Here is a 22,630-nt window from a genome sequence, read left to right as displayed (position 1 = left end):
CTCTGGAATATTGTGTGCAGATATAGTTTTGGGGTATAGGGGTAGGTTTGGGTTTTGGGGTACAGGGGTATTTAAGGGTTCAGATATAGTTTTGGGGTATAGGGGTATTTTTAGGGTTATGGGGTAGGTTTGGGTTTTAGGGTACAGGGGTATTTTAAGGGTTCAGGGCTAGGTTTGGGTTTTGGGTTACAGGGGCATTTTTAGGGTTCAGGGCTAGGTTTGGGGTACAGAGGTATTTTAGGGTTCAGGGGTAGGTTTGGGTTTTGGGGTACAGGGGTATTTTTAGGGTTCAGGGCTAGGTTTGGGTTACAGGGGTATTTTTAGGGTTCAGGGCTAGGTTTGGGTTTTGGGGTACAGGGGTATTTTTAGGGTTCAGGGCTAGGTTTGGGTTTTGGGGTACAGAGGTATTTTAGGGTTCAGGGGTAGGTTTGGGTTTTGGGGTACAGGGGCATTTTTAGGGTTCAGGGCTAGGCTTGGGTTTTGGGGACCAGGGGTATTTTTAGGGTTTAGGGCTAGGTTTGGGTTTTGGGGTACAGGGGTATTTTAGGGTTCAGGGGTAGGTTTGGGTTTTGGGGTACAGAGGTATTTTAGGGTTCAGGGCTAGGTTTGGGTTTTGGGGTACAGAGGCATTTTTAGGGTTCAGGGCTAGGTTTGGGTTTTGGGGTACAGGGGCATTTTTATGGTTCAGGGGTAGGTTTGGGTTTTGGGGTACAGGGGTATTTTTAGGGTTCAGGGCTAGGTTTGAGTTTTGGGGTACAGAGGTATTTTAGGGTTCAGGGGTATGTTTGGGTTTTGGGGTACAGGGGCATTTTTAGGGTTCAGGGCTAGGCTTGGGTTTTGGGGTACAGGGGTATTTTTAGGGTTCAGGGGTAGGTTTGGGGTACAGGGGTATTTTTAGGGTTCAGGGGTAGGTTTGGGTTTTGGGGTACAGGGGTATTTTTAAGGTTCAGGGCTAGGTTTGAGTTTTGGGGTACAGAGGTATTTTAGGGTTCAGGGCTAGGTTTGAGTTTTGGGGTACAGAGGTATTTTAGGGTTCAGGGGTAGGTTTGGGTTTTGGGGTACAGGGGCATTTTTAGGGTTCAGGGCTAGGTTTGGGTTTTGGGGTACAGGGGTATTTTTAGGGTTCAGGGCTAGGTTGGGTTTTGGGGTACAGGGGTATTTTTAGGGTTCAGGGGTAGGTTTGTGTTTTGGGGTACAGGGGTATTTTAAGGGTTCAGGGCTAGGTTTGTGTTTTGGGGTACAGGGGTATTTTAGGGTTCAGGGGTAGGTTTGGGTTTTGGGGTACATTAGTATTTTTAGGGTTCAGGGCTAGGTTTGGGTTTGGGGGTGCAGGGGTATTTTTAAGGTTCAGGGGTAGGTTTGGGTTTTGAGGTACAAGGGTATTTATAGGGTTCAGGGCTGGGTTTGGGTTTTGGGGTATAGGGGTATTTATAGGGTTTAGGGATAGGTTTGGGTTTTGGGGTACAGTGTGTATTTATAGGGTTAAGAAGATGGGTTAGTGTTTAAGGGTGTTGGGGTATTTTAAGAGTAAGGGTTGGTTATGATCATGGGGTGCAGGGGTATTTAAAGGGAGCAGGGTGGGATTAGCACACAATATGAGGCATGGCCACACGCCCTCAGTGTTTGTCACGCCCCCTGCACACGCCTCCAGCACACGCCCACAGCACAACGCAGACACGCCCACAAGGGACTACTTTGCTGGCACGGTTCTTTTACCTTTTAAATGTATATGGTGGGCGTCTGTATAGCCTATGTCCTTCTGCAGCATCTGCCCTTTCCAACGCTGTATTGGGTGTTGTGATTGGCGCTGTGGTTCCCGAGTTTACCTTGCCTAAAGGTGCAAGTTCTTTTTTTATAATAGTAGTATAGATGGAATACCACCTTTGGCATAAATTTAGGGTTTGTTCTGAGAACTACTCTATTTGCATGCACTTGAATGAATGGTTCTTGAATAGTTAGGGCTTGCAGCTCGCTAACTCTTCGAAGTGAAGTAATGGCAATAAGGAAAGCCACCTTCCAAGTAAGACACGAGTGTAGTGGTTCAAAAGGTGGTCCCATAAGTCTGGTTAAAACAATGCTTAGATTCCAGACTGGTGAAGGTGGGCGTCTTGGAGGAATTACTTGTTCAAGTCCTTCCATGAACGCTTTAATTGCTGGCACTCTATATAGTGAAAGGTGTTGCCTGTTTTGAAGATATGCTACTAACGCAGCTAAATGTATCCTGATGGATGAGTAGGCTAATTTGCAACATTGTAGGTGCAATAGATAGCAAATGATGATTTGAGTAGAAGCATCAAGTGGGTTTATATCATTGTTACTGCAGTAAATGACGAAACGTTTCCAATTCGCTGCATAACATGCCCTGGTAGTGGGTTTTCTTGCCTCTTTGATAATATTCATACAGTCTGGGGGCAAGTTCAGGTACCGAAACTCTAGGATCTCAGGAGCCAGATCGCCAGGTTCAGCTGTTGTGGATCTGGGTTTTGGATTTCTCTATGGCTCCGAGTTAGAAGATTGGGTGTGAGTCTCAGTCTTTGATGAGGCAATACTGACAGTTCTAGGAACGTTGTGTACCATGGTTGCCTCGCCCCTGTGGGAGCAACTAGGATTAGCGTCAGTGAATGTTGGCACATTTTGCGTGCCACTAGCGGTAATAATGGAGCTGGGGGAAAAGCGTACGCAAATTTGCCTGACCAGTTCATCCATATCGCATTGCCTTGCGACTGTGGATGTGGGAACCTGGCGACAAAGTACCGGCATTTTGCGTTTCCGCTTGTGGCAAACAGATCTCCGGGTGTCCCCACTTCCGGAAGAATGGTTGGAGCACGTTGGGGTGAATTTCCCTTACCGCATCTGTTGGCTGTGCCTGCGGAGCAGGTCAGCTACTTGATTGTCCTTGCCGGGGAAGTGCTCTGCCATGAGAAACATGTTTTGAATTGCCCATTCCCATACTGCTTGAGCTAGGTGCGACAGCTGTGGTGAGTGTGTTCCTCCCTGTTTTTGAATGTAATACATAGCGGTCGTGTTGTCCGTCCGGATCAACACAGCTTTGTTGCAGAAGTGTGTTTTGGGTTAGAAAGATTGCCATCAATTCCAAAAGACTGATGTGCATTTTCTTTTGTTGTACAGTCCAGAGTCCTTGTACTGTGTAATTTAGGACATGGGCTCCCCACCCTAGTAGGGATGCGTCCGCGGTTAACACTATTTGTAGGATAGGCTCTTGGAACAATCGCCCTTTGCAAAGGTTTTGTGGATTCCACCAAGGCAGAGAGTTGTATGCCCGACTGGTCACCAACACTAGGTCCTGTAATCGCCCTCGAGCCTGATTCCACTGCCTTGCTAGGCACTCTTGGAGTGGATGCATATGTAGCCTGGCATGAGGGACTATGAATATGCACGAGGCCATCATGCCTATTAGTTGTATAAACACTCGTGCTGGTAATGAGTGTTGTGGTCTGAACTTTTGGATCAATGTTTGCATTGCGTTGATCCGTGCTGCGTTGGGATATGCTTTTGCTACCAGTGTAGCAATTGTTGCTCCCAGGTACTGTTGGACATGGGAGGGTTGCAGATGCGATTTCGGGTAGTTTAGCGAGAAGCCTAAACTGTGCAGGAGAAGGATGGTCTTTGACATGTGGTTGGCACATTGCTGGGCTGATGGCGCGTGTATTAGCCAATCGTCCAGATATGGGTACACATGAATGTGTTGCCTCCTCAGCTGTGCTGCCACTGTAGCTAGGCATTTGGTGAACACTCGTGGAGCTGTTGTGACACCAAATGGTATGACTCTGAACTGGTAGTGCTGTCCTTGAATGGTGAACCTTAAATACTTTGTGAGCAGGGTGTATTGGTATATGAAAGTATGCATCCTTGAGGTCTAGAGTTGCCAGGAAGTCTCCCTGGCGAAGCAGTGGTAAGACTTGTTGGAGAGAGAGCATATGAAAATGCACTGACAAAATGTACAAGTTGAGGGGCCTGAGGTCCAATATTTGTCTTAGAGACCCGTCCTTCTTTGGGATAAGGAAGCATAGGGAGTATACTCCTGTTCCCTGATGTTGTAGTGGGACAGGTGGGTCTATGGCCCCCCTTTTGCAGCAGACTGATGACCTCTTGCTGTAGTAGTGTTAAATGTTCCTGTGACATTAGACGGTTCACAGGTGGTATGTTGGGTGGTGTTGAGGTGAGTTCGAGGCAATAGGCATGTTGGATAATTTGCCTGACCCACTTGTTTGTAGTGATATTTAACCGGACTGGCAGAAATTGTTGTAGTCTTCCCCCGACCGGTGTTATATGGTCTGGGGGTAGTTCCAAGAAGACACTGTTTGGTGTTAGTGGAGGATCTATTTGCATTGCCTCCACGACCTCTCCCCTTGGTATTGTTACCTCTGTATCCACCCCCGTTTGTGTTCTTGTTGTATGTGGATTGTGTGTTACCTTTGTAGGTGGAGGATTGCTGCGATGTGTTACTTTGCGCTCCTCCTCTATAATTGGAGCAACAAAAGGAGCCTCTGTGTTGTTGGGACTGAAGGGCTCCCATGGATTTTGCTGTTTCAGCATCCTTTTTCATTTTGTCCAGAATTGAGTCAACTGCTGGACCAAACAAAAAATCTGGGTTTATGGGCTGATTAAGAATAGTGGATTGGACTTCATTCTTAAAGCCTTATATGCGAAGCCATGCGTGAGTCTCAAGGAGCACGCTTGTGTTGATGGATCTGGCAGCTGCGTCTGCCGTGTCTAGGGCACATTTAATTGAGGCATTTGTGATGAGCTTTCCCTCTTGTATGAGTTCATCTGCCTGATTTTTGTAAGGCTCAGGTAAGTGTTGGAGAATTTCCTCTAAACGGTCGTAGTGCGCCCGGTCATACCTGGCCAGCAAGGCCTGTGTATTGGCTATTCTACATAAGTTTGCTGCCTGTGCTGCTACCAGTTTGCCTGATGCCTCTAAGATTTTTTTCCAGTAGTTTGTGAATTTGCACGTTTACGTGCGTTCGATACCACTAAGGAGTCTAGAGGCAGTTGTCCCTTGATGTATGTAGGGTCTGTAGGTGCAGCCCTATATTTCTTCTCAATTTTAGGGTTTATGACACGTGCCCTAGCAGTGTCCTTAAAAATGTCGTTTGCGTGCTTTAAGACGCCTTTCACACGAGGAGTGTTTTTACATGTCTTTCCGATGTTGTTAATGTATCAAAGAGAAAGTCTTCAATAGCATCAGAATGCATTTCTACATTATGGTACGTTGCTTCTCTATCTAGTAGAGAGTTAAAAGCCACTGTATCTTCTGTGGGTGATGGCTTTGTTGGGTATACTGTAGGGTCTGTAATGGGCAGAGTCCCGTCAGTGTCTGGTTCACCTCCCCCGCCCCATGGTTGTGAGTTGGGGTCTACATACGGGTTTTGTGGATAACCAAACCACACATCTGCATCCTGATCTTCATCTGGGTTGTAGTCAGAGCGTGCAGATGAGTTTGTGGCATATGGAGTAGGCATAGCTGGAGTGATAGGCTCAACGTGTATTGGAGAGGTAGCACAGTCTCTTTCTTTAGAGGAATTTTTGGAAAGTCTTCAGTTGACAGAGGTATTTTCTTTTTTATATAAACAGTCACCTTCCCAGTATTTGGGTCAATATATAGTTTTGACCGGTGTTCTGTGGAAGGGTCTGGATGTATAATCTCTTCTTCCACAGTTTTTGGCCTTGGTGCTGTAGCTTTTGGTTTGACCTGCTTCGGCTCGATGCCTTTAATGGGTTCGACCAATCTTGGTGTTTGGATCGGTTTTGTAGGTTTTTCGACCGGTTTTGTAGGTTGTACGTTTTTGGCAGGCTTCACCACTGTTTTCGGACCGAGCGGTTTTGTCCGTTGGGAAGTGTCTTTAGGTGGTAGAGGTGTTTTCGGAGCCTGCTGCTTTGGCTTGATGGCCCTCTTCGGATCGACGGGCTTCGGCTCAACCGGTTTGCTTTGGTCCACTTTTGGTTTCACTTTCGGTTTGACGTTAGTTTTGGGTGCAGGCCTTTTGCTTTCGACCTGTTTTTTTGCTCTTGTCGATAGTTGAGCCTGATTTGCTCAATTCGACGTCCTTGGTCTTGGGAGTCGAGTCGACGTGCTTTTGTTTGGGGGTCGATTCGACGTGTTTTGGTTTTGATGGTGGACTCAACTGTTTTTGACTTCGGGGTCGACTCAATAGCTTTTGTTTTCGAGCTCGACTCAATGTTCTTTGACTTTGAAGGTTGTACTGGAACTGTGGCCTTCGGGTCGATGCCCCTCAGCTTAGTCACCTTCGGATCTACGACGTTCGTTCCGAAGACAGTATTGTTGACAAGTTTCGGTTTCGATTGAACCTGTGACGTATGTCGTGTCCCAGAAGGCTCTTTTTGTATGTTCGTAGCCAGGCGGTATGGCGGGGCTGTAGAATCAGAATTTTGATCTTAGCGAAGGCCTGTTGGCGATGCCTCGACCTGAGTCTCTGATATGGGTGTAGTGTCTATATGGGGCGGTGTACTCACGGTTCGCCCCTCGTTGTCATCGGAGTCGTCTTCAACAGCTACGATGTCTTGATCGTATTCCTCTAGATCGACGATTTGTTCTTGCTCTTCGAAGTAATAAATCGGAGTTGTGCTCAGAGTATTGTTCTTCGTCTTGATCAGAGTCTTCGGCGTTAACTAGGTCTTCCTCATCGTCGAAGATATTATCGGGCTCTCGTGCCGACCTCTGCATTTCTTGCCTCGCCGCCCGTCGATTCCGGTTCATCTTCTTTGACCCGAACTGGGCACAGGCTAGGCAACTATTTTCATTGTGATCTGGAGATAGGCACTTGTTGCACACTGGATGCTTATCAGTGTGCAGGAACTTGGAGTTGCACTGCGGGCAGTATTTGAATGGACTTTGTTCCATCGACGGTCGGTCCACGTGGCGTCGAGAAGGCCTAAAGGCCCGATTCGACGACCGGAGTGCAACAGTTGTTGAAAAAGTGTATCGGTGCCGAACGCTTAACAATACCGACGGACCCAAGGGCCTTTTGGCCTTAGAAAAGTTTTTTCTGATTCCGAACTTGGAGTGCTGGAAAGTACATCCGAACCCAATGGCGGAAAAAAACAATCTGAGGATGGAGAGGATGCCCATGCGCACTGTAGTCCAAGGGAGGAGCCAACTATCTCGTGATACTGCGAAGACTCTTCCAGGACAACAATATGCAATCATCCGGACCCAACACTAGGCGGCGATCTATGCACAGATATGAATTCAGCAGCCCACATGCCTCGAACCTGAAAGTTTCGGATGATGGAAAAGCTGAAAAAATGCCAGCTTATCCAAATTACTTTAAAACCAATAACAAATGAAACAAACATTGGTTATGAATTCCATGTATTACAGAAAGAAAATGACAAAGAAAGCAATAAAAACCTGCAGGCATACACCTGCTAAAATGAAACTAATAATAGTTTATATGGAAAGGGGTGGGGGGGCGGGGGGCAATTTGCTGCTGTGTATAAGTGTGATGTAACCCATAAAACATGGAAGGCGAATATAAAAATAGGTTATAGACATTTATGTGACACTGTAGGAAGTCACTATTTTGCAGTGTTTATATATTGCTTTGGGATCACAGCACAAAAGGGGGCAGTGTAAACAATCAATCTGTATGTTGATAGCGGCTGTCAGAGTGCATGGGGTCACTGTGCATTGACCCGCACACATTTAATGCTGCATGCAAATTATGAATATTTCTTCTTAGCCATGTATATATCAAACTGTCTCACCTTCACTAGTTCCCTCGCTGGCTCCTCACACTTCTTTTCTATCTCTGTTATTAGGTCATTGAGAGAGGTGATTTGATTGGACAGTTTGGCGATATTTGCATTTTCTACCATGGCGATTTTCTTCTCCATCTCATGTAGTCGCCTGTGCAGTGTTTGCTCATTTTCTTTCAGGAGTTGCCGCAGTTTTTCAAACTCCAATTTAATTTTCCGCTTCTCAGTTCTTAACTTGTCCTGTCAGGAGCAAAGAAATGCTGGTTAGATATTATGGAGCTTCCTACTAGCGCTGCCATCCTTTGGGTGAGAATCGTGGGGGTGGGGCTGAGGTTCTTTCAAACACTAAAGTCGTTTTCCTCATTTGTGAAGGCCGGACTAAGTATATTCCTTCTACCATCTGCCGTCCGTCCTCACACTCCTGCCCTCTCCCCACAGACCCCTCACAAACCATAGAGAGGTCAGAATTTGTAAAGCAGCAAGAAAGTTCCCTCCATGAAGAAAACACAAGATAGAACTCACAGCAGGCAGAGACAGTCAAAGACCCAGAGACAGACTGAGGGGAGAGACTGGCTGAAGTCAAGTGTGAGCGAGTGTGACCGACACATGAGCATGTAAAAGAGGTGGAGCCAGGAAGTTTCAGCACTTGGGATGGAAGACAGGAGATTTGAGGGGCTGGGGAATAACCCCATGTTGCCAGGACACTGGCTGTGCAGCATACATTGTAAATGAACCTATTATATCCCTCGTTTAGAATGATGAGGTGGGTAATTACACATTTAAAATTAGACCTAACATCAATTGTTCTGCTGTGCAATTGATAATTATCATATATATCAGTTACTGCACCAGTGTCTGCAGGTCGATCACAAATTCCTATAGATGATGGGCGAGGAGGTTGGTCAGACATCTCATCCTATGCTAGGACAGGAGGGTGTGAGTTTTCAGGTAAAATACATTTCACTGCAGCAGGAATAGGAGGGTATCAGCTGTTGAGAGAGGTATGTCTCTCTGGTCACCATGAAGAGCTGGACTCAAATACTGTGGAGTTTGTTACGTCTCCACTCCTGGTAGAGGGTTGTGCCCCTGTACTGTTTCACTAGTATACAGGTAAAGGGTTGTGCTCCTGTGCAGTGTCACTAGTATACAGGTAAAGGGTTGTGCTCCTGTGCAGTGTCACTAGTATACTGGTAGAGGGTTGTGCTCCTGTACTGTGTCACTAGTTACAGATAGAAGGTTGAGCTCTAGTGCAGTCACTAATATACTGTGCTCCTGTGCTGCATCGCTAGTATACAGGTAGAAGGTTGTGCTCCTGTACTGTGTCACTAGCAAACAGGTACATCGTTGTGCACCTATAACCTATATACATCACTAGTATAAAGCTGGAGGGATTTGCTCCTGTGGTGTGTCACAAGTATACAGGTAGAGGGTTGTGATCCTGTGCTGTGTTACAAGTATACAGGTAGAGGGGAGCACTCTTGTGCCGTGTCACTAGTATACAGGGGGAGGGTTATGCTCCTGTGCTGTGTCTTTAGTATATAGGGTGAGGGTTATGTTCCTATGCTGTGTCACTAATATACAGGCACCCTTAGAAGTTCTGCTCAGTCCTTAGCAGAGGGCTGCTAATGAGTCCTTTCCAAGCACTGCCCTTTAGTAGATGGTAGAATTGACAGATGACTGCAGTTTCTGTTAGGAGTAGAGGAGGATTCTGGGCATGTCCTGTCCTTCTGTCTGTCCCTCATCACTGCTTCAGGACAGCTGATGAAAGCCAGGTGGAGGGATCTCACGCTTCCTTGTGCCCCTCTTTGGGACACTCCTGCTAAAGGCAGCATCATTGCGGCCTCCTGCGAGTGTCATCACCTTGTGCAAAGGTTGCGTCTGAGAGACATCCAGACAATGTCAAGAGAATTAAACCAAACCAGTTCCAAAGCCTTGGAGAGCAGATGTGCATCTCCTCACTGTAAAATGAGTATAATAAGTCAGACTCACCCCCCCACACACACTTTTAATTAAACTCCAAGTTCGTCTTGACCAAGGGATGCTATAAATAGTACTCAGTGGACTGCTGTGTGCCCATGGATGGAGTCTGCATCAGATGTGAGGGGACATCACCTGAAGTCTGCTCTTCTTGAGAATACAGCTGAAGCGCCTCACACCTAGAGGCCAGCCCGGTGAGAGAGGGAAAGAGTGCCAGGCACTGCAACAGTACAACCTCTCCAGGGTGATTCTCATGCAGCATATTTCCAGCATGAGAAACACCCAGAGAAAGCGGACAGCCATTCGGAGAACAGCCAGGGGGCATCTGTGTCGTGTGGGGTCTTCCGGTCTCCCTCTGCAGTTTCCATTGCTGCATGTGCCAAACCATTTAAAAGGAAAATCAGCATTGTGTTGTCTGGCGCCCTGATATGTGCTTGCTGCTGCCCGACGTCAGAACTGACCCAAAAAGGACAGTCATCAACATTGAAAGCACTGATCTAGCCTGGCAGGCTGCAACTGTCAGCGACAGCCATTTACTGAAGACCCTGCCCTGAGGTGGTAACTGCTATGACTGAGCACTCGTCTGCAACTGGCCTGGGGGCCACAATTGTCACAGACTAGTGTAGCGGTGCAGGACTGCTGAACTGATTATTGCCAGCAATCCTGGACCAGAGTGAGACTGCAACCACAGCTTCACTTAACTGAAGCCGCTGCTAAAGGAACGGGTCCGCCAAGCAAGCCCGCTAATGCCATCAAGGCCATAACTCCACCAAAGAGGCAGAGGGAAATCTGCAATACGAGCAATTTGTCTGTGTGAACTCTGAGGCAAAAGAGATCGAAATGTTCTGCACATGAGCCGGTATGGTGATCTAGAGCAAGTGCACCTTTGTCCTCGAATAAGGCTTACTCCCGTATGATATCCCGTGGACCGTAGACATTAAAACTCCTAGAGAGGGAAGAGGGCACCAGAGAAGGTGTTGTGTCTTTCTGGAGATTGTACAATGTAACCATGTCATTGTGACTTTATTGAACTTTTTGATATTTTAATTTTCTGTGAACTCAAAGATCTTTCTTCTTAACTAAAATTAAGTAATGAGCTAGACACAACATTGTGTCTGTTGGTTGGCTGCTGAGTTCTGAGTGAATGCCCCGCCCTCTGTCTTCATGAGAAGCCTTTGACTGCTCGATCTGCTATCCTGAGAGTCAAGCGCAGAAAGGGATGTCTTTGGCCCACTTTACAGAGCCACAGTAGGACAGACCCCTGAACATCAGAGACAGACAACCTCACCAGAGACCATCCACCTCTCTGAGCTGTTCAAATGAGGTCTGGCTGTGCAAAAACCCTGAGTCTAGAGTGCAGAGCTCTGATCTGGTGCACAGTGTTTTACATCAATGAACGGGCACTCAGCTGTCAATACTATGAGGAGGTATAGCGACAAGTGAGGTAACAACCACTAAATAATGAAGTGTGCATTAGTAAAATCCCTTCACGAAAATTGCAAGAGAGTTTTTCAAATACTATGACGTTTATTTACTTAATAGTCTTTATTTCGATCACAAGATCATAAAAGATATACATTCAATTCTATACAAAATTTAAAAAGGATATTAAACAACATTAGTGATCAAGATAAAAACTGGAGTTTAAAATGTAACACGATTTTGGGACTGTCTCAAGACTTCAGGTTTCCTAACACAACATTTTTACACGCCAACATTGTTTTTACACGGCGACATGATGTTTATGGAAATGACACCTTTAAACGTTATCACTGACACACAGGATGACCAACATGACATTAAAAAACCTTACTAAACTTGAAACCCAATAACCACTACAATGACCCACTTCCTGCTAAATGCTGGCCCTCATTCAACAACATGGCCGTCCCCTATTGGACAGGTCATCCCGCTCTTAAAAAACCTACAGAGAACCCTTCGGATCCAAACAACTTTAGGCCGGTAACAACCTTCCCCTTACTAGCCAAATCACTAGAAAAATTTGGTCAACAACTAAAATCAACATATTACTGAATTCAAGCTACTAAATGACTACCAACCAGGGTTCAGATCAGATCACAGCACAGAAACAGCCAGCCTACATATAGTAGATGACGCTCTACTTACTCTCCCCTCCTAAAAGTGCAGCCAGGATTAAGGAATGGACCAAGAGGATCACTGCACTAAACGGTTGCCCAGATTCTAGTAAACTCAACCAAAACTCTTGGAATCACTCTGGATAAAGAACTAAAAATGCAAACACAGATCAACACAATGGCAAAAAACGCTTGTTTCCATCTGAGTTAGCTCAAAATATTGAATCCGTTCATGGAATCAGATGATTTCAAATTGGCAGTCCAGGCACTTGTCATATCAAGAATGGAGTAAAGATGTGCGACCCTGTCAGGGCTTCCTAAGATCTCTACAGCTCCCCTAAAAGCAGGTCTCAATATAGCAGCCAGACTTCTAACCGGATCAAAAAAATGTGACCACATAACTCCACATCTGAAAGCGTTCAATTGCATACCGTATGAGGCAAGAATAAAGTTCAAGGTTCATTGTATCGCACACAAGGCAATACACCACAAAACTCCAAATTTCCTGACCCAGAAAATCACGTTGCTGGGAGGTAGTAGAACTGCCAGGATTTTTGACTGAAAACAGCATTCTTCCGCAAGAAGAGATCACACGAAAGGCTTCCGGCTTTCCGTTTTTATTGATTTTTTAGAGAAAAAAACCAGACAGATAACAATGTGTTTCCTGTCTACATTTATTTTTAAAGGCGGAAAAATACTAAAAATGGTGAGTCTTGTGAGAAGCTGTCCATGCTGTCTTTCATGAATTCTAGGCAACAGCTAAGCAGGCAGACCGCATGGAGGGTTAAAATAAAGGATTCAATTTCCTTAAATACAAGCATATGTTAACATATATTTGTAGAATGAGGCTAATATGTACCTGGGAGTGTAGTATTTTGTTATACGTGGCTGCTTAGATTTCAAAAACGTGACAGGCATCTATGTTTGAGTGCACGTCAAAGAGTTATATAATCGCAGAAATATACTATTTTACAGCTATATTTATTGTTGAAACACAAAATATATATGGAAAAATACCAACAAGATGGCCCAAAAATAAATATGGATAAATACCGAAGGAAATGTTAAAAAAAATATATACCATAAAACCGGGAGCCCTAATCATACGATAGAGCGTTCACGGGAGCTGCACCAAGGATTTGGGATTCACTCCCACCGAATATTAGAAGAATCACGTATGGTCCATGATTCAAAAAGGAGGCAAAGTCCTTTCTGATGGGTAAATCTCTCCCATAACAAACATCAGGCTATACTAAGACTATTCTGAGTTCGGCAGACAAACCATCGATCCACTACAGTCAGCTGTTCAAGTAGACTACTGTAAATTAGATTACGTCCTGTTAATAGCAGATCAAATAAACTGGTCATTGCATAAACCAACTTACCCCTCTTTGATGGAACTATAACAGCTATACTCAGCTAGGCTGAAGACAATTAGTCCCTTGACGGTCTACAGGGAAGTTGTTTATAGACAAGTACCTCGATCGGTGTATATTTGTTTAGAGTAGCAATAATATAACCATTGTAGACAGCTAGGATATCAGGAGTGGTCGTATTTCGATAATTATGATATGGCATGTTTTACTATATCCTAGTGATTTCTTTTATTCTTCAATATGTTGGGTAAGGGTTAGCATTTGCCAATATTGTTGAATAAGTTTATACACTTCTTGTTAAAGAATTGAATATCTGCTGATTATGAAAGGAGTGGTTATGTCAAGTGCTCTGACACCCAATTTGTGGGTCTTGTTCGCGCTATAGAAAACACTGAATACATAAATTGAATAAATAAATAAAGATGAACTATTAAATATCACAACCATGGTGTCTGAGCAGTGATAAATGTGCACTGTTGCTGATGGGTTACAGGACAGCCCTTTCCCCTTCCAGTCTGAGTCAGGGCCATGGGTCCTAGTTCTCCTGGGGGGTTATGTTCAGATGTGCCCCATCTTTGTAACATCAGTTTAATGCAGGCATGGTATATGAGACATCGAACTGTGGCCGATTTAGGAGACTGTTGCAGAAAAACCTTGTAATGGGGGGTTGAGCTGAGCAGATACTGTCTGAGAACAGAGGCTAAAGCTGTGTTGTGCCTCGATTCCAGAATTACAAATGCATATCTCCGGAAGAAGGGAAGGATCATGTTCCGAAAAATTTCAAGATTAAAGAGCATCTAATTTGAAACCAATTAAAATTCGTAGGTTTAAATTCACTATAAAAATAGCTGTTCAGTGAAAACAAAGTAAATACGTGGAGTGTGCGCACTCTACATGCCGGAACATGACCATGCTGTCAATTTCTCTGAACCCACAGGTATGTCATGTGGTTGCATATACTATTCATATGTCTAGATTAAAGGTCACCTGCTCCATAGCTAAGATAGAAACCCATCAACACAAGGTTGGAGCTTCCGTGTTTTACTTAGTATCTAGATCAATGGTCCATAACTGTTTGACTCCTGTGGCCCCCAATTCATAATTACTCAAATCCAGGACCCCGCAGAGTTCTTATTGGAATCCGGGGACCTCCATTGAGTCACTGTTGGCACCCAGGGACCCCGGCTTGAGCAATTTAGAAAAATTGAACTGTAAAACAATACACAAAATTACAGAAACAAGCATTCATCAAACAAACACATTTTGCTTCATGTACACATACTTTATTAATCTGTAAAAAAAAAAAATTGTTTCTAAGCTTTCATGAACTCCCTCAGTAGGTGTAGTGGACCTCAAAGGGTCCCCGAACGACAAGTAATGAATTGCTGATCTAGATGCACTTCAGTGATGTATATGGAATGTCATGGCATGCGACAGTCTCAAAAATCCTCTCAAAGAGGTATGCTTGTTAAAGTTCTCTTCGAAATCCCCAGCCATCAAATGTATCATACTCAGAGATGGGAGGATTTGGAACAGGAACCCGATTTGTGACCTGTTTACAGCAAAACTGTTTGCACAGTCTCAGTCCAAAAACTTAAAAGGAATTCTAAAGAAAAAATTGTCATCAACTGATAATACCTATTCAGGCATGAGAAAATGTTTAAATTGCAGTCAATGCAGCAATGTCATTGTAGGGAATACATATACCCATCCACACACACCGGTAAAAAGATGAAGCTAAAATATTCTTCGGATTGCCATTCCGGGACAGTTATTTATGCAATCAAATGCCCGTGTGGCTTAATATACGTGGGGAGAACATCAGGAAAAATCCAGAATCAGGATATCCGAGCATAAAAGCACGAGAAGGACGATGAACAGAGAGTCATGTTTAGCAGCGCACTGGGTAGACATGAAACACACCTTACCACAACTTAGTTTTACCATCTTAAAAAGACTCACACCACACCAAAACAGACATACACACATTGTTAGCTCAGAGGGAAAACTTTTGGATCAAACAATTACAGACAGTACTACCTACCAAAGGGACTCAAGTAAAAGGAATGAAATGTTATGTTAACATGATATGTAATTTTGGAGTGAATCAGTTTCTTATGATATTCAACTGTGTGTCATTGTGGTAGTTGTTAAACACATTAACGCTTCTGTAAGTAACTCATTGGGTTTTGAGAGTTGAATAGCACATATCCTGAATCCAGTACTCTGTACGATCGTCTTTATCAATTCTTCCAGTGTGTGCAAGATTTAGTAACTAGGTTTTTTTGCACAGCACACAGTGTTGAAGGTGACTGTTTTTAGGGCTCGCACCCTGCGTTGCACTGCGTAGCAATGCGAGCGCATTTTGTAATCGAAAATTGGGGTTTTAAAGCTGCCCTATGAATCATACACGCTCGTGCGTGTGCTTTTCCTTCTGTGGGCAGCTATTGGCCTTTGCGTGCGTCTTTTAATGAAAGACTGCACGCAATAGGCCACAGGCGGGCGCATTGCTCCGCTAATGGCCTATTGGCGTCTATTACGCTCTTGGTGCGCTTAATAGACACCAATAGGCCCTCACGTGTGTCGCAGTGGCACGCGCGCACCACCCGCGGGCTTTTTTTTTTACTTTGAGACCACCTTTGATCCTGACCAGGGCGGAACTCTGCGTGCCTCTGAGAGCAAGCACATGGGAGCAAGTTGGTGTCCTAGGGTAGGTCCGGAAACCATGAGCTGCATGAATTACTCAATTTATCCTATCTTAGACAAGCTGCACAAGGCAAACACAAGCTTTTCTCTGCAAGCAAGTGAGAGACTTCTGTTGCTGCCCACCGTGAACCCTTTGCAGGCTCTGCTGGTGGCAGAGCGAGCCGTGACATAGCGTTTCGGCATTTAAATGGTTTAAAATATGCAAGTTGCTGTGAAGAAAGTAAAACTAACTGTGGATCATAAACAAGTTTCAGATCTCAACCCAATACCACTCACGCTCAAAGTCAGCCGCTCCAAGCATACTGCCCCACCTCCCCTTCCCCCTCCCCCTCCCCTGTCCTAAACCGCCAGACCGTTCCTGCCATTCCACCCCTGCGGGCCAGTGACCCCTGAACCACGCCTAGACCCAACTCCCCCCCCCACCCCCACCTCCAAGGTCGGCTGTTGCGAGCATAACCACCACCCCCAGAAACCCCGCCATCACCCACTGTCTCTTTACACCACCCTCTGCGCTCCCAAGCCCTAGTCTCCTTCCTAACACGTTATTATACTTGTGTCGCTTCCTTGCGCATGCTGCTCCTCGAGACTGCACCCCCCAGCCAGGTGCACGCCGACCCATGCTGCTGGCCTTTGTCAACCTCTGCCAGCAAAACACAGGGGTGCTACGGAGGCCTAAACTCCACTTCTTCAAGCAGTGGATTAAAAGGTGAGAGGGATTTCACAGAGACACGTTTAGTGGGTGTACTGGCCACTTACCACATATAGTTAGGGTTAGCGACGGTGAAAAGATGGGGACTACAGATTTGGCGAAACATCTTTGAAACTACGACCACCTACAAACTTTTAAAGTTACTGATGGACTGGACCCCTCCCAGCCCCCTCTCTTTCACTCTTCTAGAACCCTCCCTCGGCCCCCACCTTAGGTCTTTCTCGCCTTGCCTTATGTAGAGTCGCCGCTCTAGTTGTTCACGCTACGTAGTGACGTACATTAACGGCAGCCATCTTAGGATCTCGTTTTCTCGAGCGCGATCAGTCGGGCGCCGGAGCAGTGTGCATAAACACGCTTGGCGCTCTGTGTGCCAATAAAGGTTAATAAATCATCATAACTACTACCTAAGGTCTCCGTTATATATATATATATATATATAAAGAGGCAATCTTTACAATGGTGACGAGGATGTTCCAGTGAAACGACGAAGACCCACCAGGAGACAGACATCGGACCCTGGCCATCTCCCACAGGGCTACACGTGCAGAGAGGCCTACAAGCCGAGCCACACCACTGATGAGGAGGCGAGCACACAGGGAAGCACACGGAGCGTGGCAGCAGCATTTGTATCCCCTAATGACACATCGGACAGCGAACTGAGGTCATAAGGGTGTCAAGGGACCGGTCACGTGCTAGGCGGGCGGCAGGGCGGTCCAGGAGCCACACCTGTAGGTAGCTGGCTGGGCAGTAACACTGGCTGATCCAGGAGACACAGACAACGGTGAGGAGAGACACACCCAGCCCCGGCCAGGCGACAGTAAGGAGAACAGTGCCCCTGGAAGCCCCAAGACCCAGAGTGTCACGCGGCAAAGGCGGGAAATAATGTGCCCCCAGTCATCCTCGGCGACAGCGCCGGTTCCGTTCCTACAAAAACCAGGAGAACCCCTACTCAAGTGGGAGGACTGGAAGGACTATATCACAAATTATATTGAAGTCCTGGAGGATGAAAATGAAGAAGCCTTCACAAACGTCAGGAAAAGAAGAATCTTACTGCACAACTTGGGCCCAGAGAGACTCAGAGTGTTCAAGAACCTGGTTCCCAAGCAGAGACAAACGGGTGATGATGATGTATATGTGCACGCCCTAGAAGAGCTTGACGAACATTATCAACCGTCAGTTTGTGTATCGATAGACCAATACAATTTCCAACAGCAAAAACAGGAACAAGGCGACTCCATCGAGGATTACGTAGCGGCGTTGAAAAAGTTGGCGTCCACGTGTCAGTTCAGTGGACTCCACGATGATTTTATCAGACCAAATAGTGATGCACACGATGATGAAATCAGTACAGGATAAGTTGTGGTCGTGCGGCGAGATCACGTTGAAAGAAGCAATGGCGATGGTGAAGGCGGAATTAGCACGACGATGTGCGGACGCAGCAAAAAGAGAAATTGCGGCAAGGCCCATCATCAACAGAATCAAGGATGAAGAGCCAAAGGGCAGGGGCAGGTACACGAGTTCGACCAACAAAGGACCCAACAGGTGGCAAGGAAAGCCGGGACCACGGGGAAGGCAGAAAGGAAGCAAGTCTTCATGCTACCGGTGCGGCAGCTGGGCCCACGAGGCGAAGAGAAAGGTGCCCGGCCTTCCGGGCCAAGTGCATGTTTTGCGGAGTGATGGGACACCACGAAAAGGTTTGTCGGAAGAAAATGGCCTGCAATACGGTGAAATTCGTGACAAGGAAAAGGACGAAGAGGAAGGACGAAGCCAGGTGGAAGAGGATGAAGTACTGTGCATCGAGGAACAGGTCTTGAGTGTAGGCACCAGGAGAACAAACAAGCCAGTGCTGGACATGTTGATAGGTGGCTTAATGATAAGCATTGTGGCGGACTCAGGCTCACCGTACACCTTAGTACAAAGGGCAGTGTGGAGAGAGAAATTCATGCCCCAGTTAGGCCCTCACCTGGAACCACCAGACATCAGACCGGTCACATACTTGGGAAATCACATCCCCATAGCGGGTTCTCGACCACTGACATTTGAATTCAGAGGACGCAGTGCGGATTGCAAACTCTATGTGACGGAGAAAGGCCCATCGGTGTTAGGCTGGATGGATCAAGGAGATTTGGGCATCAAGCTAGACCCGGGTGGAGCAGTACAGGTACTATTGACAGAACCGGAGGCGTGGCCAGATATGGAGAAATGGAAAAGAGACTTCCCCAGGGTATTCGGTGGAAGAGTCGGGAAATTGGAGAAGTTTGCGCACAAAATCATCCTTAAAATGGACCCACGCCAGTATCACACAAAGTGAGGAATGTACCGATAGCAGTGAGGGAGGCGGTACAACAAGAGCTGCACGATCTGGAAAGAAATGGCATTGTCGAACCCATCACATGTGCGGAGTGGCTGGCCCCCCTGGTGGTGGTGATGAAACCCAACGGCAAGGTTCGGCTATGCGTGGACCTGCGCGAACTTAATAAAAACATCGTAGTGGAAAAGTTCCTGCTGCCCCGCATTGAGGAAATGCTGGCAAAGACAAAAGGAAAGAAATGGTATTCCACCATCGACCTGACGTCAGCGTACCACCAGATAGCGCTACACCCGGAGAGCAGGAGGCTGACGTCATTCATCACTCCCTTTGGCTGTTACCAATTTTGCAGGATGCCCTTCGGCTTAGCGTCAGCGGCGGCTGTCTTCCAAAAGCTTATGCATCGCCTTTTCAAGGACATGGAAGGGGTCCAATACTTCCAGGACGACATTTTGGTCATGGGAAGTGATCAACGGGACCACAACGCCAAGTTGGCCAAGGTGCTGAGAGTGCTGGAAGACAAGGGACTGACAGCCGAATGGGAGAAATGCCACCTAGGTATGGCGTCAGTCACATACCTGGGGCACGAAATTGGTGAATTAGGGATCACACCGAAGGAGAATGTAAAGGCAATATGCGACGCTCAACCGCCTGCAAACAAAGAGGAAGTAAGGTCCTTCTTAGGCATGGCCGAGTATTATAGCAAATTCATACAGCATTTTGCCTCTAAGACACACCACATGCGGCTATTGACAAGAGAGAAAACGACGTTTGTATGGACGGAAGAAACTCAGAGGGAGTTTGAAAGTGTCAAGAAGGATGTGACCCAAGCGATATCCCTCCGTGGATACGACCCGCAAGGGCGAACGGTGGTAACAACAGACGCCAGCGACAAAGGACTCGGTGCGGTCCTTATGCAAGACGGAGTTGGAGGAACGATGGAGACCATCAGTTTTGCGTCCAGAACCCTAACGGACACGGAAAAAAGGTTGTGTTACTGAAAAAGAAATGCTGGCAGTGGTGTGGGCCATGGGAAGATTCCGAGAGTTCCTGTGGGGCACAAGATTCCAGCTCAGGACAGACCACATGCCATTGGTGAGAGTCCTCACATCATGCGGGCTTGCGAGTTCCACCCCAAGGATAGCGAAAATGACTTTAAAATTATTGGAATATCGCTATGATGTAGAATACATCCCGGGTAGCAGAAACAAAGTCACAGACTACCTGAGCAGGGCCGCCGCTATGGAGTCAGCAGAAGAAGAGAAGGAAGATGGAGAAGAAATGGTGGCTCGGATGGAAGACCTGGAGAAGGTGATAAGCAACCAAGAATGGAAGGATGCATATCAGACAGACAAGAGGCTCCAGGAAGTGAAAGGGTACATCACTGGCGGATGGCTGGAAAAGAGACACTTGAGTGGGGACATGAGGAAGTACTTTGAAGTGAGAGAGGAGCACTCACTCGGCGACAAGGGAGTCTTTATATACCGAGGGGACAAAGTAGTACCCCCAGAAGGACTCATCTCCAGGCTGTTAACCATACTGCACGAAGGCCATTTAGGAATTGGGAAGACCAAACTGAGAGCCAAACAAGGTTACTGGTGGCCAGGCATGGACACACAAACAGAACGATAAGTCAGAGAGTGTAACCAATGCCAACAAGTCGATAAGACTATTACACCATTGAGACCGTCCATAGGAAAGTTCGACACAGAGGAATCCTTGGGAAGAACTATCCATCGACATTCTGGGGCCAATCCTGGATGAGCAAGGGACCCCAAAATACCTATGTGCCATGGTGGACAAATATTCTAAGTGGCCAGAGGTGCATGTCAAGGAAGAGATGGTCACGGACACAATATTAAAGTTCCTCACCACCATTTTCCTCAGGGAAGGCATCCCCAAATCTGTTTAAAGTGACAATGGCCCACAGTTCACCTCAGACAAATGGCTAAAATATATGGAAAGGAATAGGATCTATTCTAAACACACAGCCATATACCACCCAGCAGGAAATGGACAAGTGGAACGTTTTAATAGGGTCCTGATGGGCTCCATTCAAGCAGCCATCATGATGGGGAAAGATTGGGAGAAGGAACTACTACACATGATCTGGGCGTATCGCATCACTCCTACTGGAACGGGGTACAGTCCTTTCCAGATTCTCAGAGGGAGAGAACCCTTTACAAAGGACAATTTAGCGTGGAAAGAGAAGACCGTGACCAGCAAATGGTCTCCAGCGGTAGTGCAAGCAAATCTAGAAAGGGCCCAGAGAATATATTCGGAGCACTACAATAGGAGAAGGAATGTTAAGGACACACAGCTGGAAGAAGGAGAATGGGTGAGAGTAAAGCTAGCCACATTGCAACGTAAGGGAGAAAGTAAATACAGCAGACCGCTCCAAGTCAAAGAGGTTTTTGGCCGAGCAGCTAGGTTGAGTGATGGAAATGTGTGGTCCCAGGACCGCATGGCTCGATGCAACAAAATAGTACAATGGGCCCCAGAAGCACGAGGACCCGAACTGTTGGACCAGGGCACATCGGAAATCGAGACAGACAATCAGGAAGGAGAAAGGGAAAGCGCAGAACTAGGTGTGGTGCCTACTCGATTCACCGATTCACACTCTGCGACTCTGGGCAATAGCTTGCTTAATCTCCACAACGTGGCGGGATGCCTGGCTTTCACCTTGCGGATACCCTGCCGGGGTTATCTCACAGGGGAATACCAGGACGGGTTCCCTAAGCAAGCGCATAGAAACCGCTCGGTGATTTGCGCTATGAGTTCCTGTACATTTACATTTATGGTGCGGATGACAACATGTTTGATGTCACACTTTCAGCCTTTTAACCCTATTCTTTTCATTGTGTGCAGCTGTTAGTGCTTTACTCTTAGGGCCTAAACTCATAAATGCCTCTAAGGTCAAATGTCATGAAGGTTTGTGTTTTAATGAGTTAAAATGGCCGTATTTGTCATCTTGTGCAGCGCTTGATCCTGTCGTTTGGTCATTCTTAGCGCTGTAAAAGAAAGCTGCTGTGACGGTCTCAAATCTTCACCTTTTCAAACTAAGCAGTAAGACAAAATGCAGAGACAGCACAGATGGATTCACATTGATGACCTGCCCGTGAACTCGCAGATCTTTGCAGTCAGCGTGTTAACCCACAGAGCTATTTTACCAACTGACGAACAGGAAGCATATCAAATAATTATTATTACAAATGAGGGCATACCATTGTAGTGGCATACCCTGCACCAGAGGGCATTACGTTCATGTCTCTGATCTGACAATGGCACAGGACTATAGTTACTGCCATTTTGCATTACACCATTTAATTAATGCTTCCCAAAAGGAAAACAATAACATTTACAATGCCAATAGCTCAAAACAATGTAATTGCGAGACCTATTGCATTGTAAATGCTTTTTTCTATGTTGTTTGTGCTGTGAAATCCGTGCAGCCTCCATGTTCCTGTAGGGTCTGGTTTTTGCATCTTTTTTGTGGTTCGCATTTTCTTACTTTTCTACTCCATGCTCCGTTTACTTGTCTGTTGGTTTATAGGGTGTGAAATACACACACAGCCTTGCTGGTTTTGTATGACTTTTGGTCCGATGGTCTTGTCTGTAATTGTCCCGGCAGAGAAGTTTTTGGGTGTGCTTTTGACTGCTTCATGCCCACAGAGGCGGCTGAGTTTTGCATCCATAGCCTGTTCTAGTGCAGGAA

The 22,630-nt window shown here is 46.2% G+C and overlaps 1 protein-coding gene across 1 annotated transcript in view; it reads right to left on the bottom strand.

The window, feature by feature from the left end:
* The window catches only part of LOC147710248 (E3 ubiquitin-protein ligase TRIM39-like), a 169,858-nt gene that overhangs the window by 121,692 nt on the left and 25,536 nt on the right, over positions 1–22,630 (bottom strand). Inside the window, exon 3 of the mRNA XM_086920923.1 lies at positions 7,753–7,983. Coding sequence (XP_086777049.1) covers positions 7,753–7,983 — 231 coding nt within the window. The remainder of the gene's footprint in view (positions 1–7,752; positions 7,984–22,630) is intronic.

The sequence above is a fragment of the Lissotriton vulgaris genome, chromosome 5 (genome assembly GCF_964263255.1).
Source record: "Lissotriton vulgaris chromosome 5, aLisVul1.2, whole genome shotgun sequence".
Classification (NCBI taxonomy): domain Eukaryota; kingdom Metazoa; phylum Chordata; class Amphibia; order Caudata; family Salamandridae; genus Lissotriton; species Lissotriton vulgaris.
This window is presented reverse-complemented; position numbering and strand designations above follow the sequence as displayed.